Source organism: Fukomys damarensis, unplaced genomic scaffold (genome assembly GCF_012274545.1).
Source record: "Fukomys damarensis isolate Sample0158 unplaced genomic scaffold, DMR_v1.0_HiC HiC_scaffold_28, whole genome shotgun sequence".
Classification (NCBI taxonomy): Eukaryota; Metazoa; Chordata; class Mammalia; order Rodentia; family Bathyergidae; genus Fukomys; species Fukomys damarensis.
This window is the reverse complement of record NW_022900940.1, coordinates 41,744,096-41,758,455: the sequence shown is the minus strand read 5'-3', so window position 1 is coordinate 41,758,455 and position 14,360 is coordinate 41,744,096. Positions and strand designations below refer to the sequence as shown.

The 14,360-nt window shown below is 41.2% G+C and overlaps 1 protein-coding gene across 4 annotated transcripts; it reads left to right on the top strand.

Moving 5' to 3' along the window:
* Positions 1–6: 6 nt before the first annotated feature.
* Phf7 (PHD finger protein 7) lies at positions 7–12,005 on the top strand. 4 transcript variants are annotated; one of them, XM_010643106.2, is made up of 11 exons: positions 256–331; positions 1,757–1,861; positions 2,853–2,905; positions 3,778–3,869; positions 8,057–8,158; positions 8,602–8,726; positions 9,184–9,343; positions 9,876–9,982; positions 10,409–10,525; positions 11,110–11,234; positions 11,437–12,005. In XM_010643106.2, exons 2-11 carry the CDS (start codon positions 1,818–1,820, stop codon positions 11,613–11,615), a joined length of 1,104 nt encoding a protein of 367 aa, XP_010641408.1. In that variant the 5' UTR covers positions 256–331; positions 1,757–1,817; the 3' UTR covers positions 11,616–12,005. The 4 variants fall into 4 exon arrangements, with proteins under 4 accessions (XP_010641407.1, XP_010641409.1, XP_010641408.1 ...); XM_010643108.2 differs by lacking the exon at positions 10,409–10,525; XM_010643105.1 differs by lacking the exons at positions 1,757–1,861; positions 2,853–2,905 and having other exon boundaries at positions 7–331.
* Positions 12,006–14,360: the final 2,355 nt, after the last annotated feature.

Below are 14,360 nucleotides of genomic sequence, written 5' to 3'. Positions count from 1 at the left end.
CAGCGCAGTCACCGCGCGGGGCGGCCGCCCGTGAGGTAGCTCTCACGGCTTGTGACGACGAATAAAACTCCCGGACAGCGGCGCCCTCAGCGACAGCTGGGTAGGCAGCCCCGGCCTGGTTCCTCAGGCGCGACATGAGCCCAGTCTGGCCTGCGCGGGATGCTCCTTGAACCCGTTCTCCGATTGTTACCTCAGGGGACGATTTTGGCCACAGCAACACGTATTTTCCATATATATCATTGTTCACTCGCGGCGGCAGCGGGGCTGAACACCTTTATTTTTACTATTATAAGCAAGCATCTGCCCAGCATTTATCCAGTGAAACAACTTGGTAAGCGTTTGGAGGGAGCAGGTTAGGAAATCATAGAGCTCGTCTCTCCTCAAATGTCTTTGAAGATGGTTGCACCTTGTAACTTCTTGTGTGCGCAGAAAACCGCTCGAGGAACGTCATGGTCCCGCGATGCAGACTTACAGTTTGAAGGTTTATTTCTATTGCCAGATGGTCAGGAACTCCCACAACTATCAGCGGTCAGCTGCAGTAGGTCCCAGGCGCCTTTCTCTCTCCTCTTCCAGACTGTTCAAGCGCTTTTGTTAAGGTGGCCACACATGTCAGTTCTGCATCTGCAACTCAGATTGGAAGAGGAGATGGAGCAAGCATTTTCCAAGAAAGAGAAGGCCACCTAACCTTGGTTTTCTGAGTAGCTAATTGCTTTATTCGTCACAGCCATGCAGAATAGGTGAACGTCCTTAAATTCATGATCTTGATCCAAGGCTGTTGGGACAGGGGTACACATCTGTGAAGTGACCTAATTCACCCAGTTCTCCTAAAAATGTTGTCTTCCCTGACTAGAGATTAGTAGTCCTTTCATAGAAGTGGACTCGATTTCTTTTGCCTTTTATCACTTTTAAAGATTTACTTGTGACCAATGAAAACTGTAACTGTAATCTGCTAACATTAGTGGCTGGATGAGTGGCACGCTGTCATGTCCACTTTGGGGTATTTTACTCAGCTCATGTAGAAAAAGTTGGGGAAAGGTCAAACACTGACCATCTGAGCTGGGTAAAAAGGAGTGATAGAAGCTAAGGGATCAATTTGTCAGTGTTACTTCTTATCTCTCACTAGAAGAAATTGTTGATTTTAGGCTGCCAAAATCTCACAGGCTCCTTTTCCTAGGAAAGAACTACCTTCTCAAAGCTTTTTTGTTTGTTTGTTTTTGGTACTGGGGATCAAACGCAGGACCTAGCACTTGCAAGACAGGTGGAGGAACCACTGAGCTAAATCCCCAGCCCCTCAAGCTTTTAACTGTGTGAAATTAAGACACTTACATCTGGGTACAAAAGGCTTTTACCAGAGTGGCTGTCTCGTGCATTTAGTAGAAACAACCATTTAACTAGGTCAAGCGGTGTTGCAAGTGCTTACACTGCTGTATGAGAGCAGGAGTTAATGTTGGCATCTTGCTACAGATGTTACAGATGCAAGGCTCCTTGGGTTCAAATACCACTTGTATCACTAACTCTCAGTGTCCTCATCTTGAAAATAGAGATAATAATGGCACCTAATATGGTGGTTTTATGTGTAAACACATATAAAGTGCCTGAAACAGTTCTTGGTACACGCTAAGATTTATTGGCTATTATGCTCCCTTTATTCCACCACAGGGGCTGGAAGGTGAAGTGCACTGTTGCCTTGAACCTGTGGAACTTGATAACCAAGTACAAAATTAAATTGCTGACCAAGCCCTGTTTATACTTATAGCTAGAAGAACCTGTACTGTCCTCATAGAAGAATTCAATACAGGAAAGAGAGACAGCAGCAAATGAAGACTATAAAAGAAAAGAAGAAAGAATGCCAAAGATTGAGGTAGATTAGGTGACAAAAGAGAGTTGGGAGAAATTGACCAATGGCTGGTGATATATGCTGCACGTTTTTTCCCCTTTTGACCTGTTTTTAGTGGGTAGGGTTGAACAGTGTGAAAGCACATACTGGTGATCACTGAAAACTGCCTTTCCTGTCTTGCCAGTGCTATCTCTAGCAACAAAGTACTGACTCTGGAACTTTACTATGTAAATTAATATCTTGGCTCTGTCACTTGCTAAGTGTCCTGGGATAAATCATTTTTTATGCCTCAGTTTCTCTCTTGGAAATTGTGTATAATAATGGCATCCATCTTTTAAGTGTGTTTTATAGAACTAATATATGGCAAAGTGCCGAGGATAGGGCCTAGTAATGGGAAATGCTCGCTCACTCAACTTCAGTATCACATCAGCATTGTATGGGTGGTCCCACCTGAAATTGAGTACTTGGCAGAAGAAAGGGTAAAAGAGTGAAGGGGACTTGCTGTTGCATTCATTTAGTCAACACAGGCAGTACAGGCAGCTGGCATCAGAAAGATTATTGCAATTGTACTTTCAAAAAATGAAGCTGGGGCTGAGGATTTAGCTCAGTGGTTCGGTGGCCTGCCTTGCAAACGCAAGGACCCGAGTTCAATCCCCGGTACAAAAAAAAAAAAATATGAAGCGGGATGTGATGGCACACACCTGTAATTCCAGGTACTTGGGAGACTGAGGCAGGAGAATGGCAAGTTAAGAGGCCAGCCTTGGCAACTTAGTAAGACCCTGCCTCAAAATTAGAAATTTAATGAGCTGGGTTATATAGTTCAGTGGTAGAGTATCCCTGGGTTCTATCTCCAATATTGTAAAATAATACAATTAATTAATTAAAAGAGATTGATATTTTAGCCTTTAAATATTTTGGTCCTCATCAGACAGGCAAATGACATTTTAAGGAAAATGTTTCAAGGGTTGTCAATAGGGTACTCAAAGACCACCTTGCACTTTTTTCTCTTATATAGAAAATCTGCCAGGACTAGGAGAGTAACCCAGAGGAAGCCGTCTTCAGGGCCTGGTAAGAAAGATGAGGTGTGCTGCCTTCAGACCTCTACTGAGAAGGTCATCTGTGTGGGCCAGTAAATTTGCTTCTCATTGTCAGCCCTACTTCCTTTCTAGATTCTCTAAGATCCTGAAGAACTCAGGGTCTTTAATTTTAAAATTAATTTAAAGTTCAAGAGACAAAAAATATGGAATAGTTGCAGCCAGCTCCTTCAGTGTGACCAAAATTAAATCAAATCCTGATACCAAATAAGGCCTTATCCTAATCTTTTTCCTTGCCAGTGACCCTTTTCCCAGTACAGATGTTCCTTATAAATTTTTACTTAGAATTCTTTGACTTTACAGTAGTGCAAAAGTGCTATGCATTCACAGTGGAAACTATACTTTGAATTTTGATCTTTTCCCAAACTAATGACGTGGTGTGTGACATTCCCTCACAATGCTGAGCAGTGAGTCACAGCCCCCAGTCAGCTGCACAGTATGAGGGAAAGCAACTGATACTGTACAGTGTGTTGTATGGTAAGCTATGATGTTTGATAGACTAGGTGTTTTAAAAGCTTTTTTTTTTTTTTTGGCTTCTTGAGATAGGGTCTCGCTGTGTAGTTCAGGCTGGCCTTGAACTCACTATGTAACCCAAGCTGGCCTCAAACTCTTGATGGACTTTATGTCTCAGCCTCCCAAGTGCCAGAATTACAGGCCTGTGCCACCATGCCCAGCTTAAATGCATTTTTTATTGATATTTTCAACTTATAAAGGGACATATCCCCTTCATAAATTGAGGTGCATCTGTACTCCTTGTACCTAGATGGTTAGTTCATATTCCTCTTCCATTCTTAATGGTCGACTTGAGCCAAGTCTATAATTAATTCTTAATATTCACTCTTCCAGTTTGCCGGCTATGCCTCCAAGAACCTGGGGATCCTGAAAAATTAGGAGAATTTCTTCAGAAAGACAATCTTAGTGTGCATTATTTCTGCCTTGTGAGTAAAGACCTCTCTTGCTTTGTCTTAAAGTTTTTAACTATACAGGCGTCTTTTAAAAGCATCTAGCCTCAGATTTAAAGCCTTGTTTGTTTTTCATAATACATTTTAAAATATACATACCTGGTATAAAAGCCCAACAGTGTAAAGTACATACCATAAAAAGCCTCTTCCTAAAATAATATTCCCAATTTTTCTCCTTTTCCCCAGAGACAAATACTGTCAAAACCTGGGATGTCTTTCTAATATTTTAATATTATTTTATTAGGTATAATTTGCATACTATAAGATTTGCTAACTTTAATGTACCATTTGGTGAGTTGTGATAAATGTATATGTACTATCACATAAACACCCTCCTGATCAAATAAGATTTCCATCATCCCAGAAAGCTGACCTGCCTCTTTCTGGTCAGTCACACCTGAGATAATTGCTATTTTGATTTATAGATTATTTTTGCCTATTCTTTCAGATTATATAAATTGAATCTACTGGCTTTTTTTTTTTCCTCCCAAAATACAGTGTTTTGGAGATTACAAATGAATTGCATTTTACTTATCTCTTCATTGGTTGGTGGACATTTAAATTGTTTCCATTTTGGGACTGTTGTGAATAAAGCTGCTATGAACATTCATGTACAAGTCTTTCTGTGAACATGTGTTTTCACTTCTCTTGGACCGATGCATAGGAGTGGATTTACTGGTTGTGTGCTACATAGATATTTAACTGTGTGAATTTGCCAAGTCATTTTCCAAGAAGGTTGTACCAGTTTACATTTCCACAAGCGATTTATGAGCATTGTAGTCACACAGTTTTCTTGTCAAAGCTTGGTTTTGTCAGTCTTTATAATTTTAGTCATTCTGGTGGATGCATGTCAGTATCTTGTTTTAATTTGTTCTTTTCTGATGACTAAAGATGTTGAGCCTCTTTTCATGTACTTTTTGGCCATTCACAGTTTCTTTTGTGAAGAATCTAGAAATATTTTTGTTCATTTAAAAAATTGATTGTTTTATGTAATTATTGAGTTGTTAGAATTGTTTATTTTGAATTCATATTCTTTTCTATGACCATGCAACCCTGAACACACCTGATCTTATCTGAATATAAATTCTTTTTCAGATGTATGTGTTATAAATATGTTCTCTTAGTGTGCAACTTGCTTTTTCATTTTCTTAACACTACCTGTAGGGACGACTTTGTAATTTTGACAAAGTTCTACTTTTTTTTCTTTTTTGATTAGTAAATATGTGTGTGACCTAATAAATTTTTGCCTATCCATTGAATTAGCTAAATACCTTTATCAAAATCAATTGATCACATATCTGTAGATCTGGATGATCTATTTATGTCATTCATCTGTATGTGTCTTTCCATATACCAATACCCCACTGTCTTAATTATTGTGGTTTTATTATGTTTCAAAATTAAGTACATAAGTTTTGGAGTGTTTTCCAAGTTTGTTGTGGTCCTGTGGGTCCTTTCTTTTTCTTTATAAATTCTATATTAGGTTAATCATTTTTTCTTTTTTTAAAAAAACCTTTTGGGATTATAACCCCAATTGCCTTGAATTTATAGATCAATTTGGGAAGAATTGAGAGATAATACTGAATGTTGGACATGGTATATTTCTCTATTTATTTGGGTCTTCTAAAAATTATCTCAGCAGTGCTTTACAGTTTTAGTGAAGAATTCTTGCACATCTCTTGTTAAATGTATTCCTAAATATTTTTTTCGTTATGCTATTGTAAGTGGCATTTAAATTTTTTATTTTCAAATTTGTTGTTGGAATAGAGAAATGACAGTTTATTTTTGTATGTTGGCTTTATCTCCTGCAATCTAATTAAATTCTGTAATTGTTGCTGGGCATGATGGTGCATGCCTGTAATCCCAGCACTCGGGAGGCTGAGGCAGGAGGATAACTTCGAGTTCAAGACCAGCCTGGGCTACATAGTGAGTTCCAAGGCAGTCTGAATTACATAGTGAGACCCTGTCTCAAAAAAAAATTCTATAATTGTTTTTCTGTATTTGTTTTGTTGTAAATGCATTAGGTTTCCCTATGTACCACAGTTATGTCATGTAAATAAAGACAGTTCTGGTCTTTCTATTCCAATATTTGTCTCTTGTTTCTTCTTCTTGCTTTGTTGTGCTGGCTAGGACCTTCAATATAATGTTCAATGGGAGTGGAATGACTAGTTATCCATGTCTCATTCCCAGCATTAGGGAATAGCATCTAGTTTTTCATCATTAAAATATGACATTAGCGGCTGGGGATTTAGCTCAGTGCTTCTGCCGCCTGCCTCACAAGGGCAAGGACCCAAGTACAAAAAAAAAAAAAAAACTATCTATCTATCTATCTATCTATATGAATGACGTTAGCTGTAGGGTTTTCTTTTTAATCAGATTGAAACTTCCTTTTTTTTTTTTTTTTTAATTTACTGAAGGTGTCATGAACCTGTATGGACTTTTGTCAGATGCTTTTTCTGCTTCTTGATTTTTTGTCATCATTTTTGTAACTGTGCTTTGGTACATCAACTGCATTCTTAAACATTTAATGTTAAACTAATCTTGAGTTCCTGGTATATGGTGCTGAATTTGGTTTGTGAATATTGTGCTTGATTTTTATATCCGTGCTCATGAAAAAGATAAATTTGTGATCTTTCTGTCTAGTAAATGTTGCCAGGGCTTGGTTAATTCTGATATATTTACAAGCAAATGCAATTTTTTCCTCCATTACTGGGGATCAAACTCAGGACTTTACCCTGCCAGGTAGACATGGTGCCGCTGAGCTACATCCTCAGCCCTAAGCAAATACATTTTTTGCATGTGTGGTACCAGGGTTTGAACTCAGGACCTTGTGCTTGCAAGGCAGGCACAGTGCCACCAAGCTAAATCCCAGGCCCATAAGCAAATATATTTTTAACCTAAAAATAAGTATACTGTATACAATGTTTTTTAATCTTGTTTTATTTTTATTTTGTATAGTTTGGTGATCTTTTCATGTAGAATATATAGTCATAGTTTTTTCTCTTTAACAGTGAATTGGCATTTGATGTGAGTGGGCCAAAAAGTACTAAACTCCTATTAAATGACACTTAGATTGTTTAATGTTTATTGATTTTTTTCTATTTATAACTGTAACGTGCTCATTGTAGAAAATGGGAATAACATTTAAAAGTATAAATAAAACAACCCATGAGATATTAGTGTTAAAATATAGATTATATATTTTAATTGTAATTGGGAGCATAACAGCTATAATCCAAGTGCCCTCAAGTTATCTAATACAGTAGGGCCACCTTTTCTATAATGTTAAGTAGTAGACAACCTGAGCTCCCACTACATATTTTATGTAACTACTGCAAGAAGGCCACCACCCTCCCCAGTATTTTTAGAAGGAATCTTCCCCCATCTTGAGGTGGGGGTGGGATGCTGACATTCTCACATTCTCAAAAGAAGTTTGACTTCTTTTTCCTTAATTTCCCATTCTAGACTCTGCTTTGGATACTTTTCAGAAACAAAAGATTTCTAAAGTGTATTTTCAAAAGAAAAGCACAATTTCTTCCTTTCTCCTATAATGCAGAATGATTGTAGTTAGGATGATTTAAAATTCTCTTTCCCTTCAGGTATTTACTGTGTACCTCTGAAGGACAGTGTACCAGGAGGGGTAAGAGTGTGGGTTCTATGCGCCCAGATGTGAATGCCAGCTCTGTTCTTGTCATGTCACCCAACTATATCATTTACCACACTGCACCTCAGTGCCTCCTCTGAACAGTAAGAGTCACAATACCATCTGTATTGTAGGGCTGTGATGAGCATAAATGAATTGATACAGAGGAAGTATTTCTCCAAAATGTTCAGCCCACAATAGCAACAGCGGCCCTTAGCAAATGGGAGGCAGTGTAGTGCAAAGGTACATAAAAGTTTAGGTTTTGGAGCTCAGCAGCCTAGAGCAAGTCATGTCTCTCCTACAGAGAGGGAGATGTTGGGCTTCCAATGATGTCATATTTGAAAGGTGCTTAGAGTACCCATACACAGTGCTATGAAAGCCTTTGTCAAACAAATTGCCCTATAAATGCATATATATTCCACTAAGCTCTATTTCTTAAGTCTCTTGCTCTGTCATCCTTACGCCACTGCTCTATATCACTGATCGTCATCATTGACAGCTGGTTTTGCTGCTTCCCCAGATCCTGTCTAGCAAGCTGCCTCAAAGAGGCCAATCCAACAGAGGTTTCCATGGATTCCTGCCTGAAGACATCAAAAGGGAGGCAGCACGGGCTTCTAGGAAGGTTAGAATCCCTTGAAATGGAGACTTTGGGTTAGGCCTTTCTTAGATGTCTCAGAATCCCTGTTTCTATTCCTTCCCTAGTTGCTAGTTTAGAAGTCAAAGAACTCTGATCCTTCATTTATTTGTTCAGAGCCAGGAATTGAATCTAGGGCATTATAAATGCTATGCAAGTAAGTGCTCTACCACTGAACTACACTACCAGCCCCAGTCTTTCTCTTAAGTCCCAAATTTCTTCTGGGATGTAGTAAAGAGAGCAACAGCCCGAGGAAACAAAAGCAGAATTCAATGCTGCTTGAAACTTCAGTTTTAGAATGTCCTGGAGCTTTTGAGATGACCGGAAAAAGAGAATGGCTATTGCTTCACAGAATTTCCATTATATAAAAGGATGTGCCACAGCGTGTCTGTCTGTCTTGGGGCACTGAGACTCTGGGATCTCATTTACAGATCTGCTTTGTGTGCAAGAAAAAAGGAGCTGCTATCAACTGCCAGAAGAATCAGTGCACTAGAAACTTCCATCTGCCTTGTGGCCAAGAAAGGGGTTGCCTTTCACAATTTTTTGGAGAGTACAAGTGAGTGAGGAAGGGGAAAGTCAGCTGGCCTTCTGCAACTTTCTTATTTAGCTGCTAATGAAATCAGAATACAGTTCTCACAGGCCTGTTTTGATTCACCAGTGAATTTGTCCCTGCTTTCGATAATGAGAACCAGTGTCCTGACTTGAAGATTTCACAGGGGTTTCTTCTTGCTTCCCATCCCCTCCTTAAATTACGAACAGCTGGGGTTCTTAGACAGCTGCTCAGAACTAAGTGGGATTTTCAGGAATGGGAGGATATAGAGACAGTCCCAGGAGCTTTGTTTAGTGAAAGAACAGCCATGAGAAGATATGTGGCTGTTCTTCACCCCGCTTCTCCATATGAGTGTGGAGGCTCCCTGGGCACAGGCTGGATGGCTGATTGCCCCTTATAGGCCAGGCACTGGGAATCTGCATCAGTAGCAAGCCAGAAACCAAGTCTGTTTACCCTGCCATAGATCATTTTGTGGAAAACATCGCCCAACCCAGGACATCCAGCAGGGGAAAGTGGAGCAGGAAAGCTGCGTCTTGTGTTGTGAAGACTTATCCCAGTCAAGTTTTGAGAACATACAGAGCCCTTGTTGTAGTCAAGCTATCTACCACCGCAAATGCATTCAGGTGGGACTTTCTCTGCCCTGGGGGGGACCTTCCACAATTGTCCTCATTCTCTGCCTGGAATCAGGGTACTGTGGGAATGTTGAGGCATAGCTTATCTTCGGTACTCCATGCTGGAGGTCTGTATGCAGGGCTGCTTCTGATCAGTGAGAAGAAACACCAGTCTTTGGTCGTCCTTGGCCTATAGGACCTCACTGATGACAAGATTTAGACTCAGCAAAATCTTCAGGATTGCTAGAGTAATTGGGCTCATTCCCAAATGAGTCAAGGAACCTCAAAATCAGCCTCATTACTAGAATGAGAAAATGGGTATGTATCCAGGTACCTGACCCCTACTGCCAAGCCCCATAGCCAGAGATGACAGGTGAGTCACTCCTGAGAATTCTCTTAAATGTATTTTGGTCCAGCCCTAACACTTGTACTTGCCCCCTGCCCCCTAGCCTTCCAGACTCCTTTGTCTGTACCCCATGGGGTGAGGGTGGGAGTGGTCAGAGGTCTTTTACAAACACAAAGCTTTTCTATGTTCCTCTTACAGAAATATGCCCACACATCAGCAAAGCATTTCTTCAAATGTCCCCAGTGCAACAATCGAGAAGAATTTCCTCAAGAAATGCTAAGAATGGGAATTCACATTCCAGACAGGTACTGGAAATTGTAAAGCAGTAATTGAATCAAAGAGTGTGTTACCTGGATTTCAAGAAAGGAGGGTGAGTGTGAAGATAGTTTGGAAAATGAGAGCTGTGGCACTGCTGTACAGTGAAGAAAGAAGGAGTAGGGGAGTGCTTTAAAATGAGCAGCAAGCGTGTTTCTGAAAAGGGCACTTGGGAATCAGAATTCCATGGGAGGCTGGGTTCTTAAATTCCAAAGCAGAACCACAGAACCCCATGTTTCACTTATCCTGCTTCACAACTAAGTTACCATCCCACAACTAAGCCACTCTCACCCAGTCTTGCTGGAAGTGTTCAGCAGCGTGTGTAACTCTGTGCTTATCTTAGTTTCTCCCTGGTGGACAAAAGCTTCACCAGCCAATTATGTATCCCTTACTCACCATTCCTTCTCCCACTGCAGAGATGCTGCCTGGGAACTCGAGCCAGGGGCTTTCTCAGAGTTATACCAGCGCTATCAGCATTGTGATGCCCCCACCTGTTTGTATGGACAAGGCAGAGACAGCTTTGAGGATGAAGGGTAGGGAAAACTCCTGGCTAGAAAGAGCTCTCCACAGGATTTAGAGTTAGACCTCGGCACAGTTATTAGGAGACAGAAGTTCACTCTGTTTGCAGACCTCAGGGCTAACACAAGCGCTAAGTCCCTTTGACGGGGTAGCGGGTACTGGGAGTTGAACCCAAGGCCTTGTGCTCTGCCCCTAAGCTACAGCCCAGCCCTTTTTAAAATTTTTATTTTGAAACAGGGTGTTGCTAAGTTGTCAGGCTGGTCTTAAAAATTTGTAATCCTCCTGTCTCAGTCTCTTGAGTAGCAGGGATTATAGCTACACACTACCATGCCCAGTCCTAAGCTCGGTGATTCCACCATCTGCCTCCCATTTGAAAGTGAACAGATCTCTCCAGGGTCCGCTACTTCTCCCGCCCAGCGGAGAGAAGCTTAGGACCATTCCTTTTCAAATTTGCTGTGTGAGGGGCCACGTCTGCTTAAAGGCTCCTGGGCAAATGTCTGGGAAGCCCTCACCATAGATAAGGCTGGCCCATAGCAAATATCCCAGAGTGACTGTTTGCTCTGTTTGTACCTACACCCTTCCTTGGATCTTCCTATAGGAGGTGGGGCCTCATTCTGTGTGCTACATGTGGATCCCATGGAACCCATAGGAACTGCTCCTTTCTTAGATCCAACAGCAAGAAATGGGAATGTGAAGAGTGTTCATCATCTGCTTCACTCACAGGTGGGACTGGAGGGATGGTCTGGTCTAAGAACTACGGTGAGGCTGGGGGCTGGTGCCTGGGAATTTAGGAAGGCTTGCCACCAACAGGGGACTTGTAGTGAAGACTAGCTTTGAAAGGAAAGTGGCTAGGGAGGGGCTTAAGGACCTGCATCTGAGAGAAACAGAGGGTTGTGTTTCCTTCCCTACCTTTTTTTCACCACAGACTACATATCTGAAAATTCAAGTGACATCCCCTCCTGCAGCAGCACTTTACACCCCCAGGAACATTTCTGCAGAGACACCAGCCTGGAAGACAATCCAGGCCCTTCTTGGACTAGGTGGCCAGGAGCTTCCTTATTAGAAAAGCCAGACTCCTCTCATAGCCAAAGTGGCCATTCCTGACAGTCCAAGGGTATCGAAATCACTAAGAGCTACAAAAAATCAAAATAACAGCTTTTGAGTAGTTTCTGTCAAGCATATATTGGGTATGAAGCAGTGCTGCTCGCTGTGAAGTTTGGGGAAAGGAAAACTTTGGGCCAGTGAGATGAAGGAAAGGGGCCAGCCCTGAGATTAGAGCTGAGAAAAAGAAGTCCCAGGGGAGCATGAAGAGAGCTCAGAGTCCAGATGCCAACAGTTGAGCATGTGTGTAACCATAAGAAATCCTCTGCTCTTTCTCTCCAAGTCATTCTCCTCTTCTTCCACCCAGATTTTTCCACCTTAATCTGGTATTCACAGGCCCCTTCTTACTTCTTACTCATGTTTGTTATTATGCAAATAAAGGTTTTCTCTCCACTGATGTGTCCTTATAAATTCATTCTGAATCTGTCTAACATACTAAGAAATCTGGAGGGCAGAATGAGCAAATAAGATAACTCATGCTTCTAATCCACAAAATTTAGTAAATTAATGTATAACTATAATTTAGAATATAGTTGTATTTCTTTGAGAGGGAATCAGCTTGCAGGGAAGCTGGCATTCCAGGGGCAGAGATTTATATCATTGTGCAGTCAGTACACAGGTTCTCATCTGGGAGGTGAACCAGCACAGAATCTACAATCAACTGAGAAAAGGTTCATGTTGCAAAGCTATGCCCATGTGAGGCAGAAGGGACTCCACTTACTCTAGGCCACTGTGATCTTAGCACGTCTCTAAAGCATGAGGGAACCACTCAAACTTTCACTGCCTGGTAGCTTGAGTGTTTCTATCCAGAGTAGAATTACAAATTTGCATGCCAGAACATTTCACATTAGGCAAGGCAACTAGGATGGGAATCTGGCAGGAAGCCTAGGGAGAAATTGAGTAGAGCCTATCTTATATTTGTATGTTTTTAAAGATTTCATGGGTTTCAGTTTAGTGGAAGAAACTCAGAGCCATTGCCAGATACTGTATTCTCAGGGTTTCACTGAGTCATTACCACTAACGGTAAAATCATTCTCATCCAAAATATTGCTGAATCCCCCAGACTTACATCCAATACAGTGATTGCCTTCAAATTTGACCAGATTCACTTGTACTTAAATGGAAAATAATAGGTAGTGACTGTTTTTATCAAAGTATATAGGCAAAGTAATACAGACTAAAAAGTCTAATATGGCCAATTCAGTCTATTATGGTGTGGCTCCGTGGGAGAACACCTGCTTTACATGTACAGACTCTGTGTTCAACCACCAATACTCCCCAAAAATTTTAAGTCTAGGGCCAGGGCTTTAGCTCAGTGTTGCCACTGCCTGCATCACAGACGCAAGGTCCTGAGTTTGATCCCCGGTACCAAAACTCTAATAGTACTAAAAGGAGTATAATGAAAAGCAGTCTCAACTTCCTTTATTTCTAGTCCTATTACCTAAGGGCAACTATTTTCCATAATTTAAGTAGTTGCTTGATTTATTAATCTTATTATGTTACATAAAGATTTAGCCCCTTTAGAATCTTCCCGTTTTTTCTTTGCATGTTAAATAGTTGCATTATATTTTTTCTTAAATTAACTTTTGGTGTTTACATTATCATGAGTATGTGTTTGCCATTAAGCCAGACAGTACGATATCTTTACCTTTCCTTTCCTGTGTAATATTTTTTTTCCTGAAATTAGTAACTGCCTTTTATTTGCTATGTATTGCTAGTTTCTCATGGGCCAGACAGTAGACCACTCTCAGCTGAACCTCTTTTCTGGAAGCCTTGCCTGCCTCCTAAGCTGGGTGCCTCTGTGCATCCTGCACAGCTATCAGATGGCTTGCTTTCTTTCTGTTTGTTTTTTGAGGCAAGGTCTCACTATGTATTTAAGCCTGGCCTTCAACTCTTTATGTAGCCCAGGCTAGTCTCAAAATCCAGTGGTCCTCCTACCTGCGCCTCCTAAGTGCTGGGATTACTACAGACATGTGCCATCTTCCTGGGCACTTTCTCTTTCTTTCTCTCTCTCTCTCTCTCTCTCTCTCTCTCTCTCTCTCTCTCTCTCTCTCTCTCTCTCTCATGTGTGCACTTGCCTGCTTTTTTTCTTTCGTTTCCTTTTTTCTTTGATATGTGTATTGGACCTGGGGCCTTTGCACTGAGCAACATCCCCAGTCCTTCTTTTATTGTGAGAGGTTCTCATCACGTTATTGCCCAGGCTGGACTCAAACTTGTAATTGTCCTGCTTCATCCTCTCAGAGTGCTGGGATTACAAGTGTCTATCTGGGCATCCAAGATTTTGTCAGAGGGCTGCAAAAGACAAGAGAGTTTTTAAATTCTGAATTTTCATTTCAAAAGCAACATTCTATAGATGGGACTCCTGTAGTGATCACTTACAACTGAGAATTCTTCCTAGATTAAGACAGACTTTAGTTTCTTAACCTAGAGTTACTATAACTGGGTCACCAGGCACATTCGTAGAGATCTGTGGTAGTACCTTTCCCTTTATAGAAGTCCATTTGTATATTCCTCAGATATGAGAAATGCTGTCTTAGCCAAAAGTAACAGCCCCTAACAGTGCCCTCAACTCCAGCTTCCCTAGATGGGAAGCAGAGCTTGTGGAAGGAGGGGAGGAGGGGTTTTGTCACCCAGACATTCAGCCCTACTCCTGTGTGCAGTTGGCCTGTGGGCTCCTGCTTGCTAGCAGGCAGTGCACGTACCTGCACACACACACACACACACACACACACACACACACACACACAC